The sequence below is a fragment of the Procambarus clarkii genome, chromosome 56, assembly GCF_040958095.1.
Source record: "Procambarus clarkii isolate CNS0578487 chromosome 56, FALCON_Pclarkii_2.0, whole genome shotgun sequence".
NCBI lineage: Eukaryota > Metazoa > Arthropoda > Malacostraca > Decapoda > Cambaridae > Procambarus > Procambarus clarkii.
The window spans coordinates 20,404,763-20,426,791 of record NC_091205.1 but is presented as its reverse complement, the minus strand read 5'-3'; the positions used below and the strand labels follow the sequence as shown (position 1 = coordinate 20,426,791).

General features: G+C 39.9%; 1 protein-coding gene across 2 annotated transcripts in view; it reads left to right on the top strand.

The window, feature by feature from the left end:
* Positions 1–13,186, top strand: part of LOC123770699 (dnaJ homolog subfamily C member 10) — a 31,097-nt gene extending 17,911 nt beyond the window's left edge. For both annotated transcript variants that reach the window (XM_069305829.1, XM_045762803.2), the window contains exons 9-14: positions 924–1,070; positions 3,056–3,269; positions 5,476–5,637; positions 6,280–6,556; positions 9,383–9,581; positions 11,599–13,186. In XM_069305829.1, coding sequence (XP_069161930.1) covers positions 924–1,070; positions 3,056–3,269; positions 5,476–5,637; positions 6,280–6,556; positions 9,383–9,581; positions 11,599–11,826 — 1,227 coding nt within the window. In that variant the 3' untranslated portion in view covers positions 11,827–13,186. The remainder of the gene's footprint in view (positions 1–923; positions 1,071–3,055; positions 3,270–5,475; positions 5,638–6,279; positions 6,557–9,382; positions 9,582–11,598) is intronic.
* Positions 13,187–22,029: the final 8,843 nt, after the last annotated feature.

The following is a 22,029-nucleotide window of genomic DNA, read 5'->3' as shown; positions in this document are numbered from 1 at the left end:
TCGACTCCCTGGAGAAGGGAGGGTGTCAGGGAGCTACCGGGCCTCACTCAGAAATTGGCGTTTCACTACATTCAATGCTGGTTTTCAGTAGGAAGCCCCTTGTGGCTCCCTGAAACTATCTACCCCATGAAGATAGAAAATATGGGTATTTACCTGCAGTGCTCCCTCCTCCTCGGTATCACAACGAAGAAAACACGGGCTGTGATACACGACCAAAGGCCACACAAAGCCAACAAGGGAAAGGAACACTTACACGATATCTGGCTCCCAGGACCCTTTTCGACCACCAAAACCCCTGCATCCGAATATTGGCTCAAGACATATTGGCAAACACAGCCAAGAGAGCAGCAAATTTCTGAATATCATGCGCACGAGGGCAGATTACAGGCAGGCTAGACTTAATAACACTGCAGATGACCTGAGAAACACGAGCCCTGGAAAAGGGGGTCCAGGAAAATCGGATCAACCCACAATAATTCCACAATTAACCCCAATTAGTGGTCCCCAGTATGCCTATAAAAAAAAAAAAGTCTTGCAACTGGTGGCACCTAGTAGATGATCAGCATTGGAGCTTCAGGGAGCTACCAGGGCTTAACCAAAATTTGGCATTTCGTTACATTCAACACTGGGGTATTTTTGTCACTTCCTAATAGTCATGCTAAAGATTTGTTTTCAATGCAAATACTCTCACCGTATGAAAGTGTTGGGGTTGCTTCGCACTTTAGCTGCATCTTTGTAATGTCCAGGATAGAAAATAGCTTCAATATTTAATATTTTAATATTAAATATTTAGTATGAAATACTTGTAATATTTAATATTTTCTCTAAAGATGCATTTCATATTATATTTTTATTTTATTTAACTGTAAATTTTATAAATTTACAATGTGTGGAAATATTCATGATATATTATTTGTCAACAGATTCGCAAGTTGCCAGCTTTACTGCCATCACTTAATCTTGGAAGAATTGAATGCTCTCGGATGAAGAAGCAGTGTGACGAGCTCTACATTGCTAAAACCCCGTCATTTATTCTATTTAAACCTGGTGGAGGATATGAATTACATCATGTAAGTTAGGCAGTGAGATTCATGCAATTGCCATTTAAGAGAAGTTAGTTGTTAACCCTTCAACTGTGCCATACAACTAGGGATGTTCTCGTCATTTATCTGTAAACTGCATAATACAATCAGGGATGTTTTAAAGTACTGTGTAAGATTTAACAATTCTGCAGTTACATGGGGCTTTCATCTGGTTCCTCAGGCCTCCAGTAAACAGTTGCCATATGCAGGCGATGAGTCACAATAACGTGGCTGAAGTATGTTGACCAGACCACACACTAGAAGTTGAAGGGACGACGACGTTTCGGTCCGTCCTGGACCATTCTCAAGTCGATTGAGAATGGTCATTCTCGACTTGAGAATGGTCCAGGACGGACCGAAACGTCGTCGTCCCTTCAACTTCTAGTGTGTGGTCTGGTCAACAGTTGCCATATCTTGGAAGAAAAATCGTGATCACCCCTCCTGGGTGCGAGGGCCTTAGTACCAAGAGAGCATCCATAAGTAGTAGTGCATGCAGTAGCAGCAGCAGCTGACAGCACAACCATAACAGCTCATGCCCACAAACCCAACTTAATGATGAAATAAGTAACTGCAATTATTTATCAGTGTTAGTGACAAAATATCCTGGCTATGTGAATGACCTACCTGAGGGAGGTTGTTCATACATGTCACTGTTTTCAGATGACACAAACCTACAGGCAGGCAAAAACAGAGGCGATTGTAGAGTGCTGCAGGATAATCGTAACAAACTACTGGAGTTCAACCCCAACAAGTGTACAGTAATGAAGATTGGGAAAAATGACAGGACACTGAGAGGAATTTATGCCATAAAGAGAAGATAACTACAGGAATCGGAAAGAGAAGCAAGATTTGGAGTAACTTATAGGAATTATGAGGATCACCTACATGCAACTCCCATGTAGGTGATCCTCTGGGGGAAACACAGGCGCGAGAAGAGGAATAGGTTGGAACAACAGGCTAGAAGGACCCGGAACCACGGCTGATCCAGTCACATTGAAGCCAGGAGGAGGATGCGGCTTACAAAAGTCTCCAACCTGGTTAGCATGGCAAAGAGTAACTAGACAGGTACGAAGGGAAAAGGTACAAATACGACTAATGATTTCAGTTAAGGTGAAACACATCCACAGCAAAAGCCCTACGATCTGGAAATGGTGCCACTGACTGGAAGCTGGCAATTCCATACAGAGTTCATCTGCAGACAATCGAACATCTTTCAAAACAATAAAAAGGATTCCTAGTTCACTGTCAACTCTCAAAATCTGATGGAAGCAAAATGAATTTTTAAGACAAGCCACCGATACGAACTTCACAAAGGACTAAACCTCGAGAAGACGTAAAGGAAAGCTGTCTAAAGGTCTAGCCCTGTGTTACGACCCTGGGTTCCAGGGAAAGGGAAATATAACAAATCCTTTGTTGAGGCAATGGACCACCATGACTCAATAATAATGAAGACAGAGCAGAGCCCTAACTGAGGGATACAGAGAAGCACTTCCATCCTGTCACAAACTCCAGCACTGTAATATGTAGTGAAAGATGGATACAAGGTCAGGATAAAATGCATCCATGAAAAGTTAAAATGTCAGAAGAGAAGGGTGCCATGAAACTAAACCTTGACAAACCCAAAGGAAAAATATGAAGCAGCATTCCCCCATAAGAAAAGTGAAGCAAGCACCGCACTGTGAACTGAACTGTGCTTGTCCTCTGCCTTAGGCTAGTGAACTGGACTGTTTTCATCTTAACTTTCTCTTGTTTTCCTACTTGTGTTTATTCCAGTATTTTATCAAAATTAGTTAATTGCAATTATTGATGACTTCTTGTTAAATTCTTTTTCATTTAGATATCCTAAAGTGAGTTTAATCCTAAAGGTTTTGTTTACATTCCTTAAACAGTTTATAACTGACAACATATGGTAGTGTGTTATTTTTACAAGCGTATGATTATTCGAGTAGAAAATATTTTTTCTTCCACCACAGGGTCGCTTACTAGCACACGACATAGCAGTGTTTGCACGAGAAGGTGCTTCGGCCCCACACTTCCAAATACTAACTCCTCAGAAATTTCCAAAAGTGCTGAGCGATGGATCAACATGGTTTGTGGACTTCTACGCTCCCTGGTGCCCACCGTGCATGAAGCTTCTCCCTGAATTTCGTAAAGCGAGCAAACTTGTTCACACTCCCGTTAATTTTGGTAAGGATTAAGTGATGTTGAATGCAGTGGCTTACTACTGTAGTACAGTATGTAGATTTTTATTGATTTTATTAATGGTATAGTATTAAAATATGGCCAAAAGTTAGCCATTTGGTTACCGGGGTTTATGTTTTCACTCGGTGCCATGAGTGGGGTATTTTTAATGTCTCAAACATGGTACAATATTGTGAAATATTTAATTACATTAAAAATCTAAGGTTTTAGCAGTACAAGACGAAGTAAATTCCTTTGTAATTCTGCTTGTGCTACTGTGAATTATTGCTCTAATTCCTTCCTTCCAGGAAACAGTGTGGCTGGCTTCCCTTTTGTCAATTTATCTTAGGGAAGTGTTTCACTGTTAGAGGCTTAAGTCTTCTCTGGGTCAGTTCTATTTTGCTTGTATGATGTTATTCCCTATGTTGGGTTCGACTGAAAGCTCTGAGCAGGTTTTTCAGCTCATGTGCTTGTTGCTGGATGAAAGATTGCAGTGATTGGGTGCTCAAGAGAGAACTGGATAAGCACCTCCAAAGGATACCTGATCAACCAGGCTGTGACTCATACGTCAGGCTGCGAGCAGCCGCATCCAACAGCCTGGTTGATCAGTCCGGCAACCAGGAGGCCTGGTCGACGACCGGGCCGCGGGGATGCTAAGCCCCTGAAGCACCTCAAGGTAACCTCAAGGTAACCTCCTGTATTTGAAGAATCTCCTGCTTTGGGGATTTCCTCATTTTGGTGGTGGGGGGGGGGGGGAAGAGAGTCTCATAAACATTTGGTAAATTGCTGCAGTTTGAATTGAGCTCAACCAAGTCCTCCCTCCCAAGAGGACATGATGGCTGCATGTTACCATCAGCGTTTCGATTGTGTTTTATCTTAACAGGTGTCGTTTGGCCAGGTCGGTTCCATTGAGGTGTTAGACAATGGCTATTGCTTGTCTTTGGGCTTCTCAGAATTTTATCCTCAAAGTAATTCCCATTTGAAGTGTGTCCAAGGTGTCAGATTGCTTTTTTTTGTTTTTTGCTTAAAGGAAATTAGTGTCACTTTAAAGTATTAGTGTTACTTGATTTTTATTTTGGCTTCGTCTTCAACACTTATCACCTGAAAAAGTTATTAGGTTTTCCCAAGCTTTATCTTCTGTTCACCTATCCTGGCTTTCATAGGTTGCTTGCAGGCTCAGTTTGATTGTGTAACGGTTTTTATTGTTACGTAAAGTATGGTGACAAATAAACACAGACACTAAGATACTATATATATATTTGGTCGAATATACAGAAGTACACCGGTGATACTTTGGTGTGAGTTGAGCGCACTGAGCGTCGGTACAGTATCTCGCAAGTGTCTGCTCTAGACCACACTTGAAAGTAGACTAGCCAATGTTCGCTACACCGCTGCTTATATGCTCGGGCAACACCTCACCGTGTTGCCCAGGCAACGCCTCACCTCATTCATCTCCAAAGGTTGACAGGAATATTAACAATGCATTTGGAGTGAGTATATTATTGGGATAATCTACTCGCTACAATTGTGAGGTCCCTGTATTTGTCAGGTGTGTTTGCTGTATGGTTCCTGTATTATTTGTCAGGTGTGTTGCTGCTTGCAGTGAGGTGCAGCAGCTAAGCAACTGACAATTTGCTGGGATGCAAATTAGCAGTCCCTGGATTGCCTAGTTGGGTGTTTGGGGGAGTCTTTAAATCAAAGAATAGGTATTCAGGCAGTCATTCTGGGTTAAATTGAGTATTATTCAGCGCAGAGTGTCAATCTGTCCTGATTAGGCATAGGCCTTTCCTGGGGTCAGAGGGTTTTTGCCGTACAAAGCAATCAAATCACACTTAGAAAAGCTCTTTTTCATTATACTCAAAGCCTGATTTTGAATTTAATCATGTTTAGTAAAATGGATAGACCAGGCAATAAATCAATGTATTAAAAGTTGGTTAGTGTAAGAGAGTTAATGGTGAAATGGAGGACAACATATTCAAATAACTCCATAAAATTTGGGTTATATATGATATTCATCTGTGTTGTTGACCAGACCACACACTAGAAGGTGAAGGGACGACGACGTTTCGGTCCGTCTCGGACCATTCTCAAGTCGATTGAGAATGGTCCAGGACGGACCGAAACGTCGTCGTCCCTTCAACTTCTAGTGTGTGGTCTGGTCAACATACTTCAGCCACGTTATTGTGACTCATCGCCTTCATCTGTGTTGCAGGGAGCATAGACTGCACACTGCACCATGAACTGTGTACCAGATTCAACATTCATCAGTATCCAACTACTATTCTGTACAATCAAAGTGTGCCTCATGAATACTTAGGCTACCACACTGCTGCCCAAATTGTTGAATTTGTCAGAGATACTATGAATCCTGCTGGTGAGTTTCATGTTGTGTATTAGTATATGTTAATTGGTTTTATTTTATTTTTCTCTAATTCTTGAAACTTGGGTGCATTTAAATGCAACCAATATGAGTCAATAATAATAAATAATAATTCATTGTGTCGAGGGACAGGCAGCCAGTTTATACATACAGTACATGTTAGGCTTATATCGAGGTCTCCCCCAGGGTCAAATTACTGATCCTCTCCAGGATGCAACCTCATAACAAACCCCACTGGGTACCTATTTACTGGCATCACCTAATGTCACCTGTCCAGGTGGACAGGTGACAGGAAATGTGCCCAACCATTTCTGTCCCGCCTGGGATTCGAACCCAGAATTCTTGATTGTGAGTCCAGAACGAACCTGACTGTACTACTGGGATCCTTGTATGTACAAAATTCCAGCTATAATTATTCTAGCAGTTCCTCAAACTTCATATTGTTAACCATAATAATAGTAAAAAAAAGTTTGTCCATGCAGAATGTGAATAATGTTTACTCATTAATAATTCCTAACGTCGTCTCTTTTCTCAAGGACCTACTTTGTTTTTTAATACTTTAGAATTCTCCCATGCTATAATTTTTGTTGCATTTTTTATTCTTTGTTTATGAGTCTTAATCTTGCTTGATTCCAGTTATGAAGCTGGATGCAGTAAAGTTTGAACAATTTATAAATAAAAAGCCAAAAGGGGAAATTTGGATCGTGGACTACTTTGCCAACTGGTGTGGTCACTGCCGGGACATGGCTCCCGAGTACAGGAAGTTTGCCCGCATGATGTCGCACCTTCCTAATATTCATGTAGCAACTATTGACTGTGCAGAATTTGGTAGTATTTGTAGGACTCAAGGAATATCAAGCTACCCAAGTATCATGCTGTATCCAGCCTCAAGCTTTGGAACTCAGAAGGTGATGTAAGTACTATAAATTCTTAGTTTCATTTAATGTAATCCTTAGTGTGGCTTATGCAATGAGACTGAAAGAGGGTCCATATGATGTTTATCATTACAGAAATCCAAGAAAATTTAATTCCGCTTATAAATCTCTAATTACCAAGATTTAACATTACTGTCAATTATTACCTAATAAAAAGACAAACCTTATTATTTTAAATGAAGATGACAATTTTGCCTATATTTCTTTTGTTTACCCCTAGTATTCAGGCTAGGATTTGCTTAAGTAGTAGTTGCTGGACTGGCAGCCTAGAGACACACTCCTCTCTGGCAGGCATCACAGTCACTCAATCTCAGTTCGACATTAGGCAGTCTCAGTCTCTATGTCTGTGTAATTGTGTATGTGCCTATGTATCTAGCAATCTATACATCTCTCTCTCTCCTTATGTCATATACTGATATCAACAAGTAGTCCCAAATCTACACAGTAAAATAATAACTTACTGGAGTGAATGGTATGGAAGAAAATGCTGAATAGAACCATTGAAGAGCAGGGGTGCCATAAGCACAATCAGAGAACACTGTATAAACATCAGAGGTCCACAGTTCAACATCCTCCCAGCGAGTACAAGAAATATTGTTGGAACAACCGTGGACATCTTCAAGAGAAAACTGGATAGTTTTCTTCTAGAAGTACCGAATCAATCGGGCTGTGGTCGATATGTGGGCCTGAGGGCCACTCCAAGCAAAAGCCTGTTGGACCAAGTTCTCCCAAGTCAAGCCTAGCCTCGGGCCAGACTTGGGGAGTAGAAGAACTCCCAGAACCCCATCAAGCAGGTAATGAGCTGGATCTAGACAAACAGGCAAGCCAACAATCAAACTTGTTAAATGCATGTTATTCAACCTGTAAGAGGCCTCAGGGTGTGCCACCAGCCAGTGGAGACCAGTATGGTATTAACCTTTAAAGTGTGGTTATTGTCATAGAATGATAACCACATTATCCCAGGGATCAAAATATGGTAATTTTAATTATCATCAGACTTTCCTGGGAGGGAAAGTGGAATCTTGTGAAAGTGAAAGTGCTTCCAGTGGCATTTTGTAAGTAACCATCTGGATAGCTCTTCACTCGCTACATGAGGCCCTTACGAGTCATAAAAAGCCTACTGGAAATCAAGGGCAAAACCCTGATCTCCCCTAAGAAGTGTAAGAAGCAGGGAATTCTAGATCACTCAGACTGAGAGAATAAACCACTAGAAAAGTTGAATGAAACAAAACAGATGACAACATGAAAAATATGAACAATTCTGACAACTAGGAACTTAACTACTAAGTACTGTAGTTCCCTAATAGTTACACCCCTCACAGCCAGGTGGCTGTCTTTGGAGCTTCCAGTCTGATCAGGACACTCCATCAAACATTCACCTGATGCGACCCTTTTTCTAATGTGCTCCTGTCACCTTCATCTTCATGAGTCATTGTTTTTTCTAGACAAATGCTTAGCTAGTGCTTTCCCTAATTTTAATATTAGCTTCATGTGCATGTGTTTAAATGCCTCACTTGTTCAGTGGACCTCATGTTATAGCTGCAGGAGTCTAGGGCTCACTTCTCTAGGTGTTCACTGGTGTTGCCTACACCTATCCAGGGGGGGGTTATCTTCCCAGGTGGGTTTCGATGTCTGTCTCCGAGAGGCTGTTTTCCTGTGATGGATGCCTCCTGAGTTGTGCAAGTGTCTTGGATTCCTCTGCAAGACTGGGTAAATGTTGTCTTTTTTTTTGGGGGGGCAGGGGAGGGGGGGGGGGTTGTACTAGGGCTTGCATGCTTACTTGAGATGCAATGCTTATACACCTATCAGCTACTTGATCCAATAATCCAATTCAGTGTTTATGAATATCCTCTCAATTTTCCTAGCTGGAGCTGGAAGGCTCTGAAGGGCTCTTAGTGTGGTTTGGCTATGAACCTGCCTGCTGAGCCTGCTCTCACCATGTGAGCATTTTGTCGGAGTGCTTACGGTTCTTACAACTGCCATTTGCCATCTCGTCAGCCGCTACAGGCATCCTCTGGGGTTGTTTACATGCCCTGGCATCTGTCACTATCATGTGACTGCTTGTTTTTGTTTGGGCCATGCCCTGTGAGAGAGTAGGGTCTCCACCCATATATCATCTGTGTCCATAGCCCTCTCTGCCATTGTGGCACCAACTCTGGGCTTCTGCTCTATATTTTTTCATAATGTGTAATAGGCATGAGAATGGCACATTGTATGTAAATGTTGTCCCAGGAATAAATGACAATGGTTGTAGGTTAAAAACATTTATGCAACGAAAGTTATGTACAGGTATTCCTAAATAATGTTTTAAAGCTAAGAATATACATAAACACACATGACACAGGTAATTGATGAAAATGTATTAAAGAACTTAATCGAGTTTAATTCATTTGGTCATATTGAGGCGTTAGGGTGTTCATGTGCATGACTGCTGCTGTGTGTATAATTCACCATTTTTCAGACTGATGCCTGAAAAAAAAAATTCCTTGAAAGTGACAAATGATAATGTAATACAAGTTTTAGAAATAAATATTTTTACATCCATTCTGTTATAGCCACTCATTATACATTTAAGAGAGGAAAGATATTCAAAGAGATGAAATTGCTTATGTAATAATCTAAGATGAGGTCTGATAAAGACCTTTTGTGCCCTCTGTAATGCTTTTGCGCTACCACTCACAGGATGAGTATGGGGTGCACAATAAACTAGCCGCCTTCGGCGGCAACAATAAAAAAAAAAAAGTCATCGTTTAAAAAAAAAAATAATTGAAATGCAAAAATATATACAAAATGTTCACCAACAGGAAATTTAATGGATGGTCTCGAGATGCAGAAGCCTTCCGTCAGTGGACCTATACCAGTCTTCCTTCTAAAGTAACTGAATTAGATGGAGAGTTGTATGAGAAAGTTCTCCACAGCACGCAGCCTTGGTTAATTGATTTTTACGCTCCATGGTGTGGACACTGTCAAGTGTTTGCACCAGATTTTGAAGATATTGCTCAGGTAAGTTCTTTGAAGAACTTAAAATTTTGCAGGTTTTGGAGATGAAATATCATAGGCATATTGTACTGTATTAAACTAAAGATCATAATAGGAGTTAAAAAATAGTGATCTTGTCTGAAAATGGGAAAACTATGTATGTAGCACAAGTCATTGGCATCCATTTTTTGCATAATTTATGCAATGAAGCTGCTTTCCTGTTCTATCTACTTCTCATTCCTTTTTACATATTTTATACTTTTCATTATTAAATCACTTGGGCTTGATCTGGTGAAAGAATGGCAGGACTATATAAAAATAGGAAAAGATGGTCAAGATAGACTATTTCCGGACTATTTTTGCTAGGTTCTTTTTTATGTAAGGATGTCTGAATGCGAGTTGTAGCGCAGCTCAGGTGTCTACCGGAGCTTACCTGAACCATTGTTAAGACAATGCAGGCATACAAGCCACCGGTTTCCTGTCCTTGTCAAGGCCACTAGGGTTAATGGCCCCGATAGGCAAATCAGGTAAAAGACTCAATCTGGCCTATTGTTATGTTTCTGTTCACCACCTTGAGAAATTTTTCTACCTTAATTGCCGATAATTCTAAGCACTCTAGGTTATGCTTTATTGTCCATATTGAGTGCACAAGTGTGCACGTGCAAGAGTCGGAAGTCTAGCACTAGAGCATAAGCCTGAGATGGAGTCTGAAGGAAATGCCTAAACAGTAGAGCAATTCAACAAGAGCTGCACTAGTGTGATGACTATGTTTCTCTGAGGCAGAGAAGATACGGTAACTAGACAATCCACACTAGGAAAGGGAACCCCTGGAACACATGGAAGCAGATAGAAATAATCTGGAAAATATAAATGACTGCGCACTGTATTGTGATGCAAAGCATTGTAGCACTAGACTCCCTGTGCAGACACAGACGTCTCGAGAAACAATCGATTCCTAGTTTTTATTTCTGCCGAAACTACTACCCTGCATCACCACCACCCTTAACCGATCACCATCTACACTAAACTTCATCATCCACAACAGACATCATCACGAGATGAATCACCACCAGGAACCACCTATGCACCCTCGCCAGCCTACAATACCCACACTATTCATCATCAGTTACACTCACCAATCCTTGTCAAAATTCTAGAAACATCAAATACTTGTACCAGTCATCATTACCAGCAGTAATCACTTGCCATGCCAATCATCACCTACAGTTTCTAATTAGTTTTGGTTCTCTTTGATTTTGCAAAAAGTGCAGCTGAATTACCCCACACTCTTTTATTGAGGTAAAATACACACAAAGGGATGAGATAACTCAAGCTGTTCTCACCCCGTTCAGTACAACGTGTTCATATATATCACAAACAATAAACATATTACCGAACATTCTGAGTGATAAACATATACATTTCTTCCTTTATACATGTAGTATGTTACCAGACATAGACAAACACTTTTATAGACAATATATTATAATTGTCTATAGGTATATAGACAATTTGCAATAGACATTCAGACAATTCAACAAAAGGTTACAATCTTGGTGCAAAATTCTTATATCTCCAGAATATCATCAATCTTTCCGATGTGACACATCCAGGCCATTTATTCAGGAACAGTGTTTATCTCAGAGTTTCTATATACATTAATCAGCAGGCAATCAAGGACATAATGGGTAAGGGTGCGAGACCTTTACATACCACATACTTTACACTTGGTGTCATTATCATTAACACCTATTCCATATTCCCGGTAATATTTGTACCCAAGCCTGAGTCGCATGTGCACAGTCACGCCAAGCATTTCTCCTTTTACAATAAGTGAGATATACTGTATATATAATTGTGGAGAAAGGTAATGCATAAAATATTAATTCATAAAATTGGGTGTCTACAGTATTTTGTCCATTTGTAACAGTGTTTCAAACAGAGCTCAATATGAATAGCTTTAAATCGCTTTTTGCAAGTCGCTGGTTCGATACTCTTTCATTTTGTTCTACAGTTATACAGTATTTACTTTCTTTTGCAGGCTCTGGAGAATTCTGTTCATGCTGGGAAACTAAACTGCGAAATGTACCGCAGTGTTTGTCAGGGGGCTGGTGTGCGTGCGTATCCTACTGTGCGTCTCTATAGAGGCTCGCCCAATGGTAACCGTCAGAGTACAGATGGAATTAACTTCCAAAATCTGGATAAAAATGATATAATTAGTGGGGTGCCTCATTGGATACCTAAATATAAAAAACATGACGAATTGTGATGCGAGTTTTGTATTAATAAATGTGTATTTACCACCATGTACAGTATCATTTCCAGGTTTTCAAAGGTAATATCTGTGCATGATTATGTGATAATTCAAATCACGAACAAAATTATGATTTAAGTGCATTGGTTTATTTTTCTATTTAGGATTATGAAATCAGACAATTCTACTTTGTTTTTATGATTTCAAGGTACATTATATACATTTTATAGAAATTCTTTCATACATAATATGGGGACAAATATTGTAATAAGGGTGAGTGCCCTGTTCCGCATATTGCAGAAACATGAGCACACACGACACAGGGTGGTCATCGCTCGTGGACCAGTTACCTAGGTTGTGCCACTCTTTAAGTATCAAGAATCTCTATTTTGTGTTATATTGTGTAATGTATTTGAATAAACTGCGTTATTTAATCAGACAACTTACATCTTCAAAAAGTTCATATTCAAAGTGTTTTTAATCTTTAATATGCATCTCCGACTTGTGAAAAATAATTTTAAATGACTCGACATTTCCTTTTGGATACGAAAAGTTGAAGAAAGGGATATATAATATGTACTTAATAAAATGTTAAACAGTTAACAGGCAGGAATTTTAAGGTTCGAGTTGCATCAATGTAAAATTGCATTTATTGTCCAGTCTAGGAATACCGATATTATACAATGATGTAATTATTTACTCGTACCATGTACCGAAATGAGGGTTGTCTTTGCAGAACCCAATCTCCATGTGTGAACTGTGATATAAATAGTTATATGAATTCTGGTCATACAATATACTGACACTAGCAAGTAGCTTATGTGATTTTTAACATTGAGTCAAAAGTCAAAGCATTTCCAAAGATTTTATGTCATTTATGATATTCATGTTGTCTTTGATTTTTTTTTATATAAAACCATATACTATACAATTGTCATGCATAAATTGAATTTTCTGCCCTAACTTTTTTCTTATACATATTTTTGCATTTTACTATAGATACAAAAATATTTAGGAAAGACCTACTTAGGAGCTGAAATCTAAATAACTCGCACATGTTCAATATAGTAATGGGAAATACCGCATTCACTCATGTTGTGCAAGAAACCAAATAAAATACTGTACTGTATTGGTACTGTATAAATAACAAACCACAGCAATACAAATATTGATGAGAAACTAATATAAAGTGTGAAATCTTTTAGCAGAACTAATCGATGGGTGAGAATACAATATCAGGATTATTTTGTTTAAAAGATTTTGATATAATTTATCATAAATAATACAAGCCCAATATTTCCTTATATTTATCAACTGCACATGTTTTAAAGAGACCTGTATTGCTTTGTTAGTGTAATTACAAAACTACGAAGTCCTAACATTTTTACTTACCTATGTAGAGATGAGGTGGTGTTTTTCAACCCTTAAATGTGGTAATTAAGTTCATGTCAAGAATTTTTCTTGCTTTATGTATTGAATTTGTAAATACACTGTAATGGACAATTTTGTCTTAACAAAAACTGTGTACATTGAAGATGATGGAGGATTTGAGGTACCTGCGTGCCGCCGCCGCCAACTTTTCTAGAAACCCTCCTTGGGAATATGTGACAGGTTACCTTGAGACGATTTTGGGGCCTAGCATCCCCGCGGCCCGGTCCTCGACCAGGCCTCCTTGTTGCTGGACTGGTCAATCAGGCTGCTAGAAGCTGTTGCTCACAGCTGGACATATGAGTCACAGCCTGGTTCATCAGGTATCCTTTGGAGGTGCTTATCAAGTTCTCTTTCGAACACTTAGAGGGATCGGCCAGTTATGCCCCTTATGTGTAGTCAAAGTGTGTTGAACAGTCTCAGGTCTCTGATGTTGATAGAGTTTTCGACACCGTATTCAACTTAAGCGAATACATTTAACAGTTACGTGTTCTCCGTGTGTTTTCAGTTATTTTCATTAATAAGCATTCTATTTCTTCCACCTTTCATTATATAGAATGGAAAAGTGTGGCTAGGTTTATTTTGCTCAAATGAGTAATCATAAACATTTTGTTATCAGCCATTTGTCTTTCTGAAGTGAAGCAACATTCTTTTTCGGATAACTCTGGAATACCCATAATGGTGATTAGCACAGACCTAATAATGCTTCAAACAGAAGTGTTGGATATTACACCAAGTCTATTACCAGAAGCAGACACAAATATGGTAACATAAGTATACTGTACACAAATCTGGCAAATATAAATACAGCCATTAGGAATTTGAATAAAAAATATTTAAAACATTCTGCAATGCTTTTGTGAGACATGTAATAGAGCATGCTGCAAAAGTATGGAAGTCATACATCAAAACTCCAAAATGGAAATTTATAGAAATTTCAGAGATTGTGTATAAGTCTAGTACAGTACCTGAATTAAAGAGAGCTGGGTTATGTGAGTAGGCTAAAGGAAGTCTTGTATCACCAGAAAAGTGAAGAACCAAAGGAGACCTGATCACAAAGTACAAAATTAAGAGACAGTGGCTACAGTGAGAGGTGGAAATCCAAGAAGAGGACAAGGTGTAAACTAAGCGACAAGTTAAAGCAACATAAGGAATTACAGTATTCCTGTAGATGTTAACTAAAAAAAAAAAAATGGAAAATTAATTAGTTAGATAAAGTATAAGAAGGATGAGAGTTGTTGCACGAGGCAGCCAATATCTAAGCAACAAGACCCAAGGGTGAACCTCATTTCCTTCAAATGTATAGGTAAGCACAACAATGAATTAAAGGTCAGGACTTTGGAGCTGAAGCTTAGTTCTTTGCAGTATGGATAGCCAAGCACATACCTATCTAGGGATGTTAGTGAATGCTAACTCATCTCTTAACGTTAATAAGTACTAGTGTGACAAAGCATTTGAGGCTCGAGAGTTTTTGTACCGTACAACTGGGCAAGGCAAGGCTCAAAAGTTGTCTATTATCTGAAAGCACACTAAATAAACACACACTCAGGCACAGAACAATAAGTAACAGTATAAAATTGTTAGATTTTATTATACTCTTCAACCTGACATTGCTAGTGTAAAATGACAAAATAATTGGAAATACTCTCAAGAGGGAAATTCTCAATGAACATAAAAAAATACACTGGTCTGACCAGGGCCAGCCAGACCTATGTCTAAATTCCACATATTTCAACAGTTTGTATGATTAAAAACTAAATTAGGGGAGTGGAGATGAACCCTCTTGTAATCTCTAGGGAAAATATTACTAGTAAATGCAAATTAGGTGCAGGGGCCCAGATTGCAAGCCAAAAAGAATCATAGTTTAATACCAATGTATCCTGTGCTCTGTAACTTAACGGTTCCAGTACTTAACCTTGAACTTGAAACTACATGTATTGCCAGTGCTCATCTGTGTTTAGATAAAATACTTGTGCCTTTTCTGACCATTTATTGCCTATCCACCTACCTGTACACACACACTTTTACGAATACAAATGCTTATTAAAAAAAAATGTGTACAAAGAACATAAAAGTAATGTACAATTGTATGGACAGGAGTTACACAATCTATGAAGCCACTATTATGCAAAGCGTTTCAGGCAAAAACATAAAAGAAATATAGACAAAAAATTTAACCAAAGCAGTGAAGGGTTTTAAGGTGTCCTCATCCAGATCACTTTTTAATTTGTTCATTATTTACTATTTAGCGCTAAATTGTGTTCCTGGCTTAGTGCCTTCTTTTAATAATTGTAATTTGGTTTATAATACTTTTTCTAACTTATTGAAGAAGCTTTTATGCTTGGCATTACTGTGTATTTGTTAATTTGTTAGCTAGGTGGGAGGATGCGGTTATTATGATATAGCTGTTGTGTACACTATATTCGCAAGTGACTGTGTGTGTCTTACTGCTTTATAAGCCTAGATCTTTGTTATTAATGAGGAAAAACAGCTGTTACATTTTGCACTATTTATGGGGCATCTATTTATTTTGTTAATTCTAAGCTATTTATTGGCTTTTAAATTAGAGTTATACAGTAGTTGATTTCTTGTGAATAACTATACAGTATTGCACAATTAAATGTGCATACACAATTTTCTATATCTTAAGTTCTCTTATTTTAATTTGAATTTTTATTTAAATTATGAAATCCATGACATTCATTTTCATAAGTATTTGCAAGAAAACACAATTTCAATAATTAGCTTAGAAGTTTACTCAAATCTTATGCCTGTTTTGGTATGCAGCTATACAGCAATGTATTTTTGTAACTATATTTAATTTAATAATAAATTTCTAGAAAATCTTTCAAGTTTGTAAGAGACTGTGTCAAAATGGTATACCAAGTTGGATTATCTTTAGTGAGCCCTCCGAAAACATAAATATTTAATGTTCTTATTAAAGACAAGCAGAGAGATTACTTACAACATTCAATAAGAGTTGAAGTCTATTGTTCTTGAATTCAAATTGCTTCAGTTATAAATGGTTAGGTTCACCACATACAAGAATTGCAGGCACTAATATTTTCAAGTTACGAGAAAATATTGTTGTGTGTTTGCAAGTGTTGTAACGCTGAATTTATCATGACCCATAATGTATTTTGTTTTTTGGTGCTTGTTTAAATGGTGGGTGGTGAATGCACAGTACTGTATTGCAGAACATTGTATTTTGAAACTTAGGTAGGTAGTGCTATTTCTTTTTAAGGTGTCTTGAAACTAGCTGCCTGTGATGTTTGAATGATGTGGTGAAGCTAATATAAACTAAATTAAAAGTAATTTATTATTTAGTATTACATTACTTCATTTTTTAATTTAACATCTTATTTGTTCTTGTCTTAATTGCATATTTCTTGAAATATACTTTTCATTGCTTATGTACTATGATTTTAAGATACCCTACATTTCTGGGAGGGCCTCCTTTTAGTAGCTATCTGAGATCTAAGTGCAGGTACTGCCAAGCCTTAGGAATTATACTCGACCTCTGAGGCCCACCCATGTCCACTAGTCGCCAGGACCAGACTCTGGCACATTTTGAAGTGTGGGAAGAGTGGGAATCAGAGATCAACTCAAAACCGAGAAAAACCCATCAGATAGGATAAGTGCAAAGGATGCCTTCACTGCGATATGCCCAACTGACACCATATGACAGCCCACGTCACTAAGGGTACCCATGAGTTTGCCATTTCACACATTTACCTGGTCACTGTAGTGGAAGAATGCCCCAGACAAGGCCCCATTCTCCACTTTATGCTTTAATGGCCACCAAACTAGGCTCTCTTGAACATGTTTTCAGATTTATATTTCTCTTATATTTTGCCTTGATATTTAGTTTTGTTTGTAAACTGTTTAAACAAAAATTACTGCAAAGTCATTTCTTTGGTATCATTGGAAAGGCAAAAAATAATCATCAAGATAGCATCCTTAAAGTCAATAAAGCTTTATAGACAATTGCAAAGTTCATACAAAATGAAGCATCAAAATAGACAAATAACTCTGCAAATGATTAAGATTAAACCAATTCATTTTAAACTAGATTGAACTTGTTTGTACTGATAGGCACTACTAGGCAGCCTACAGCCAGCTCCAATGGTCCGGCCAAAGCTGATTGACAAAACTGATAAACCTGGCTGGGGGGGGAGGCATAGAGCCACCAGGCTCTATGCCTGGTGGCTCTGCCTTATCTATGCCTGGTGGCTCTGCCTTATCTATGCCTGGTGGCTCTGCCTTATCTATGCCTCGTGGCTCTGCCTTATCTATGCCTGGTGGCTATGCCTTATCTTTGCACCGGAAATAGGCATTTCATTTCATTTGACACTGGATTTCTGGAAGCAGACCCTGGTGCTCCCTGAAGCTAACCACAGAGAAACAGGAAAACAAGGGACTGACCTGGGAGGAGAGATGGTAGGTACTAGGTTGAAGGTGTAACCATGAGCCATATAACCCAGTCCAGTGCCACACAAGACTGACCAGAACCAGTGAGATTAACCAAGACCCTGTAAGACCTCCAAAACCCCCGACCCCAATCATCACCCGACACCATATTGGGGAAAATAGCACCCAATGCTGAATACCAACATACATCATGAACTCAAGGGTAGATAACAGGCTGGCTAACCTTACACTGCGACCAACCAGAGAAATAAGAACTTTGAAGCAGGGGGACCTAGGAGACTGAACCAACTCACATGACAGTCACCGAGGCAGAACTGGTAGGAACACAGATAATGGCAAAGCACCGCCACTATACACAACAAAATGATGCACTCCCTGGCAGACCCAACCAAATATCAATCACCAAAGGACCAGCTGACTCATTCATTGCCAGAAAAGAAAAAGGCCGCAGACAAATAAACCCCCCACCAAGGCCGAAGAAACAGAACCTCCACTGGAGAAGAAAATGAAGCTCCTCAACCCTGCAGCCAGAGGCGAGACAACAAAAAACACCATCTTGAGAAAAATTCCCCTGATCAAAGGGGGCGGGCTTGAATGGAAAAGAAACACCAAGACCCTCCCAAGAGTCCAAGATAGCCCAGAAGGAAAATGAGCCAACCAGAGGCGAAAGAATGCACGAGACAACTTACAAAGTGGCACCAAAGCTAGGACTGATACTGCTTGTAAGCAACAGCGGCTCTGCCGATGCCGAATGACAAGAGGTCATTCGGCCTCTTGACAGTAATGGGAATAAGATACCACTCCATAAACATCCACGACAAAATTGACAGACTACCTGGATTAACACGGAAGAAGGATAAAGAGACAAAAAAGGCGATACGAGCACCAGACAACCACATGAAACCGAAGCGAAGAGAGCGCAGGTGAGACCAACAACCCAGTGACAACAAACTCGCCTCAGAAATTCCAAATGAGTAGAGCAGAGGAGAGAGTTGAACTAGTGATGTATATTGCTGGGCTAATAAATCTGCTGATAAAAGCCGAGCCATAGAAAAAAAAAACTTATTTTTACACGGGACCAGAAGAGCTGGAAACCAAGACTGTGCCAGCCACCAAGGAACCTGAAGGATCACTCTCCCGAAAGGAAATGGAGCCACATACGCGGGAAGACACCAGTTCCATGCCAGTGGGTAGAGGCATGGGGCGACCGAACGTCTCGCAAAGCCAACGGAAGGACGCATTGTCGACGGTCCATTCGACCAATCCATGAGAATCCACAAGCCGAGCTAAATGATGAGTCCAGCTTCAAACGGATGGAACCGAAGCAAACCACCGCTGTTCAGGAATGAACCATTTAGGACCGGTCAGAATGGAACTGAAGGCAGGAGAAAGCTGAATCCTCTTTTTCTCTGCAGGGCCTGCCACACAGCTGCAAACTCCCGCACCGTGCCGTGTGCTCGATGGAATGGCCTTGACCCCGGGAATGAGAGTTGGTCATGAAGTCCTAACCAAGAGCAGATGCATCCATGAATATATCGAGCGATGGGAGGATGGCTCCATGATACCGAACCATGAAAGCTAGAAGCCGGAAAATGTCGAGGAGCCAAATACGAGCTAAAGGGACAGATCCTCGAACCACAACAAAACTGGACCAGGCCTGGAACTCCTGGAGTTCAACTCCAGGTGAATTGGGACGTGCCAGTATGCGACCATTAGGACCAGGAACACCATCTAAAAAGCTGCCTGTAAAAACAGGTGAACCCAAGCCAATGAGGCCACAGAGAAGGATGATCAGAAAATGAATCTGTACACTCCTTAAAGATCGAATCACGCGGGGACCGGGGGGCAACCTGGTCTAGGAAGAGACAAGGGAATTAAGCCCAAGACCAACCACGTCGGAAAGATCATTTACAGCTGAGGGGAAGAACCCTGACCCGACAGCCCCTAGCCTAAGAGGGAAGAGGAGGGAAACGTTGTGGCAGAAGCTCGACACAACTTTCATTCCAGGTGGGGACTACGTATGTCTAGATGAAAATTGACACTTACTTTGAACTGTTTCATATTTTTACTTTCAAACATTGCATACAGTTGTTACAAGCCCTTTGGCATGTAACTGTGGCCACAGCGCGCATCATAAATAAATAATAAATAAATGTTTATTTAGGTAAGGTACATACAAGAGATTTTACAAAGATTGATTGATTTATAGATAGAGCTTGTACATACAATGCCTAAAGCCACTATTACGCAAAGCGTTTCGGGCAGTTTCGGGCATCACTCCAAAACATTCTTGCAACATGGTTCCACCGTTGACACAATAGTTACGCCTGGGTGGGTAATCAGTCTTCACTATGAGCTGGCGGAATACATTAGCAATTTTAGCAAGCATTAGCAAGAAGCAATTTTGCTTCAAATTATCTACTTAAAATTATGTTAGATTAAGGACCTGCCCGAAGCGCTATGCGTGTTAGTGGCTTTACAAGAATGTAAAGCCATCAATGCTATGTACTCTGAGACGGGTTGTGGTATCGCAGCTATACTGAACCAAGATGGTATGGCTCTCCCGCACATAATAAACAAAAATGCTGCTCCTGGCCTTGCAGTGTGTAAGTCGCAGGTGGAAACAAATAAAAATCATCAAATAAATAATTAAACAATTTACTGAAATATTAATGAACATATACGCCCCTGAAAATACTTGGCTATCATGTATTGCAAAAGTGAACAGGTTAGTATGATCTTAAATGTAAAAATAAACTACAGTATATGCAATGAAGAAAAGCATAAAGATATACTGGTGTACTGAAGACTGCTACCATACCACCATGGCGTCAGTCACACAACGTTGGCTGAAGGCGGACGACGGGTGAGAGACACGAGGGTGATCCTAGAGCACTAAGGGAGAGACTGACTCTCCAGGGTTGTTGTCCTGGAACAAAGTTCCAAGTAGCACGGGCTATGGTGAGCCCGTATTCTCTCTCCAGGGAGGCAGCGCCCTTTATATAGTCCGGCGGTGATGACTCGTCCAGTGTCAACACAAGGTGGACATCTGATCAACTAGCAAACTGCTCGTTGTGGCTGGCGGTGCCTTTGTGTTGAGCTGCACTACTGTCAGTTGAAGGCGGCGAACTCCTTGTTTGTGGGGGCAAACTACCGGTTAGCAGAAGCACCCAGCTTGCCTCTGAGTCGTACCAGGCCGTGCCAGGCCCTGGGGGGGGTATGGTGAGGTGGCAGGACTGACGACTCATCTGGCTGGTGTAGATGTAGACTTCCAGTGCAGAGGCATTGAAGGTTAAGGGAAAAGGCAGTTCCACTGCTATGCTGGGGATTCACGTGACAACTCTCATACACCTATTTGCACCGTTTTGTATATAAATAAATAAATTAGGGACAGTAAATACAACTTTAGCACCTCCTAGTCCTGTAACATCTACTACTGCAACACTTATTCCTGAAAAACGAACTAGCACCGCCTGCAACAGCAGCAGCACCTGCAACAGCAGCAGCACCTGCAACAGCAGCAAAGACAGGAAACCGGTGGCTTGTCAAAGGCCACCGGTTTCGGTATACGTCCTGTAACGTATGTTTACCTGTACGTATTTGGGCCACAAGACAGAGTTCTAGTGTTTTTTATATTTAATATAGTCATTGTTATAGCAGTCAATTGTTCGCAAGTCAATGACGTGTTGTGATAATTGAGACGAGGCCTGAGCATAAGGCCTCGCGATGACACGCAATAGTGCTCAGAGGCAGTAGTTTTATTATTATTATTTCCTACCGTAGACGTGGCCATTTATTTACAAATGTTATCCACATTATCTACATTTTTTTAACGAATGCTCAATGTCTGGGCACCGGTGCTAAAAGCAATAGTGACCAGACGTACTGTGTTAGATAGGGATAGTGATCTATCCCTATACAACATACAGTATGGGGGCTCAACCACTGCAAATTGCCTCAAGCTCTTCACCACCCAGCAAAAATCTATCAGAACCATAACAAACTCTGTCTTTAGACAACACACAGGTCCACTGTTTCAATACATAAACATCCTGAACACTTCACATATTCTCTTGTACTATTTACATGTACAAAATCCTGTGTCTAAATGATTATCCCTAGCTGAAACTCCTCCTTCATAGATGTAATAGAACCCATTATGAGCACCATACGAGGTATAAATATATCTTTTATATCCCTAGAGTCAAACTAAACATATACAAATACTCCATGCAAATAAAAGGACTCAGTCTACGTAACTTATTCCTTAATGAATTACAAAATTGTCGAACCTATGCTTTATTCAAAAGTAAAACAAAAAAGTACCTAATTTCATCCTTATAGTTTCCAACATTGTGC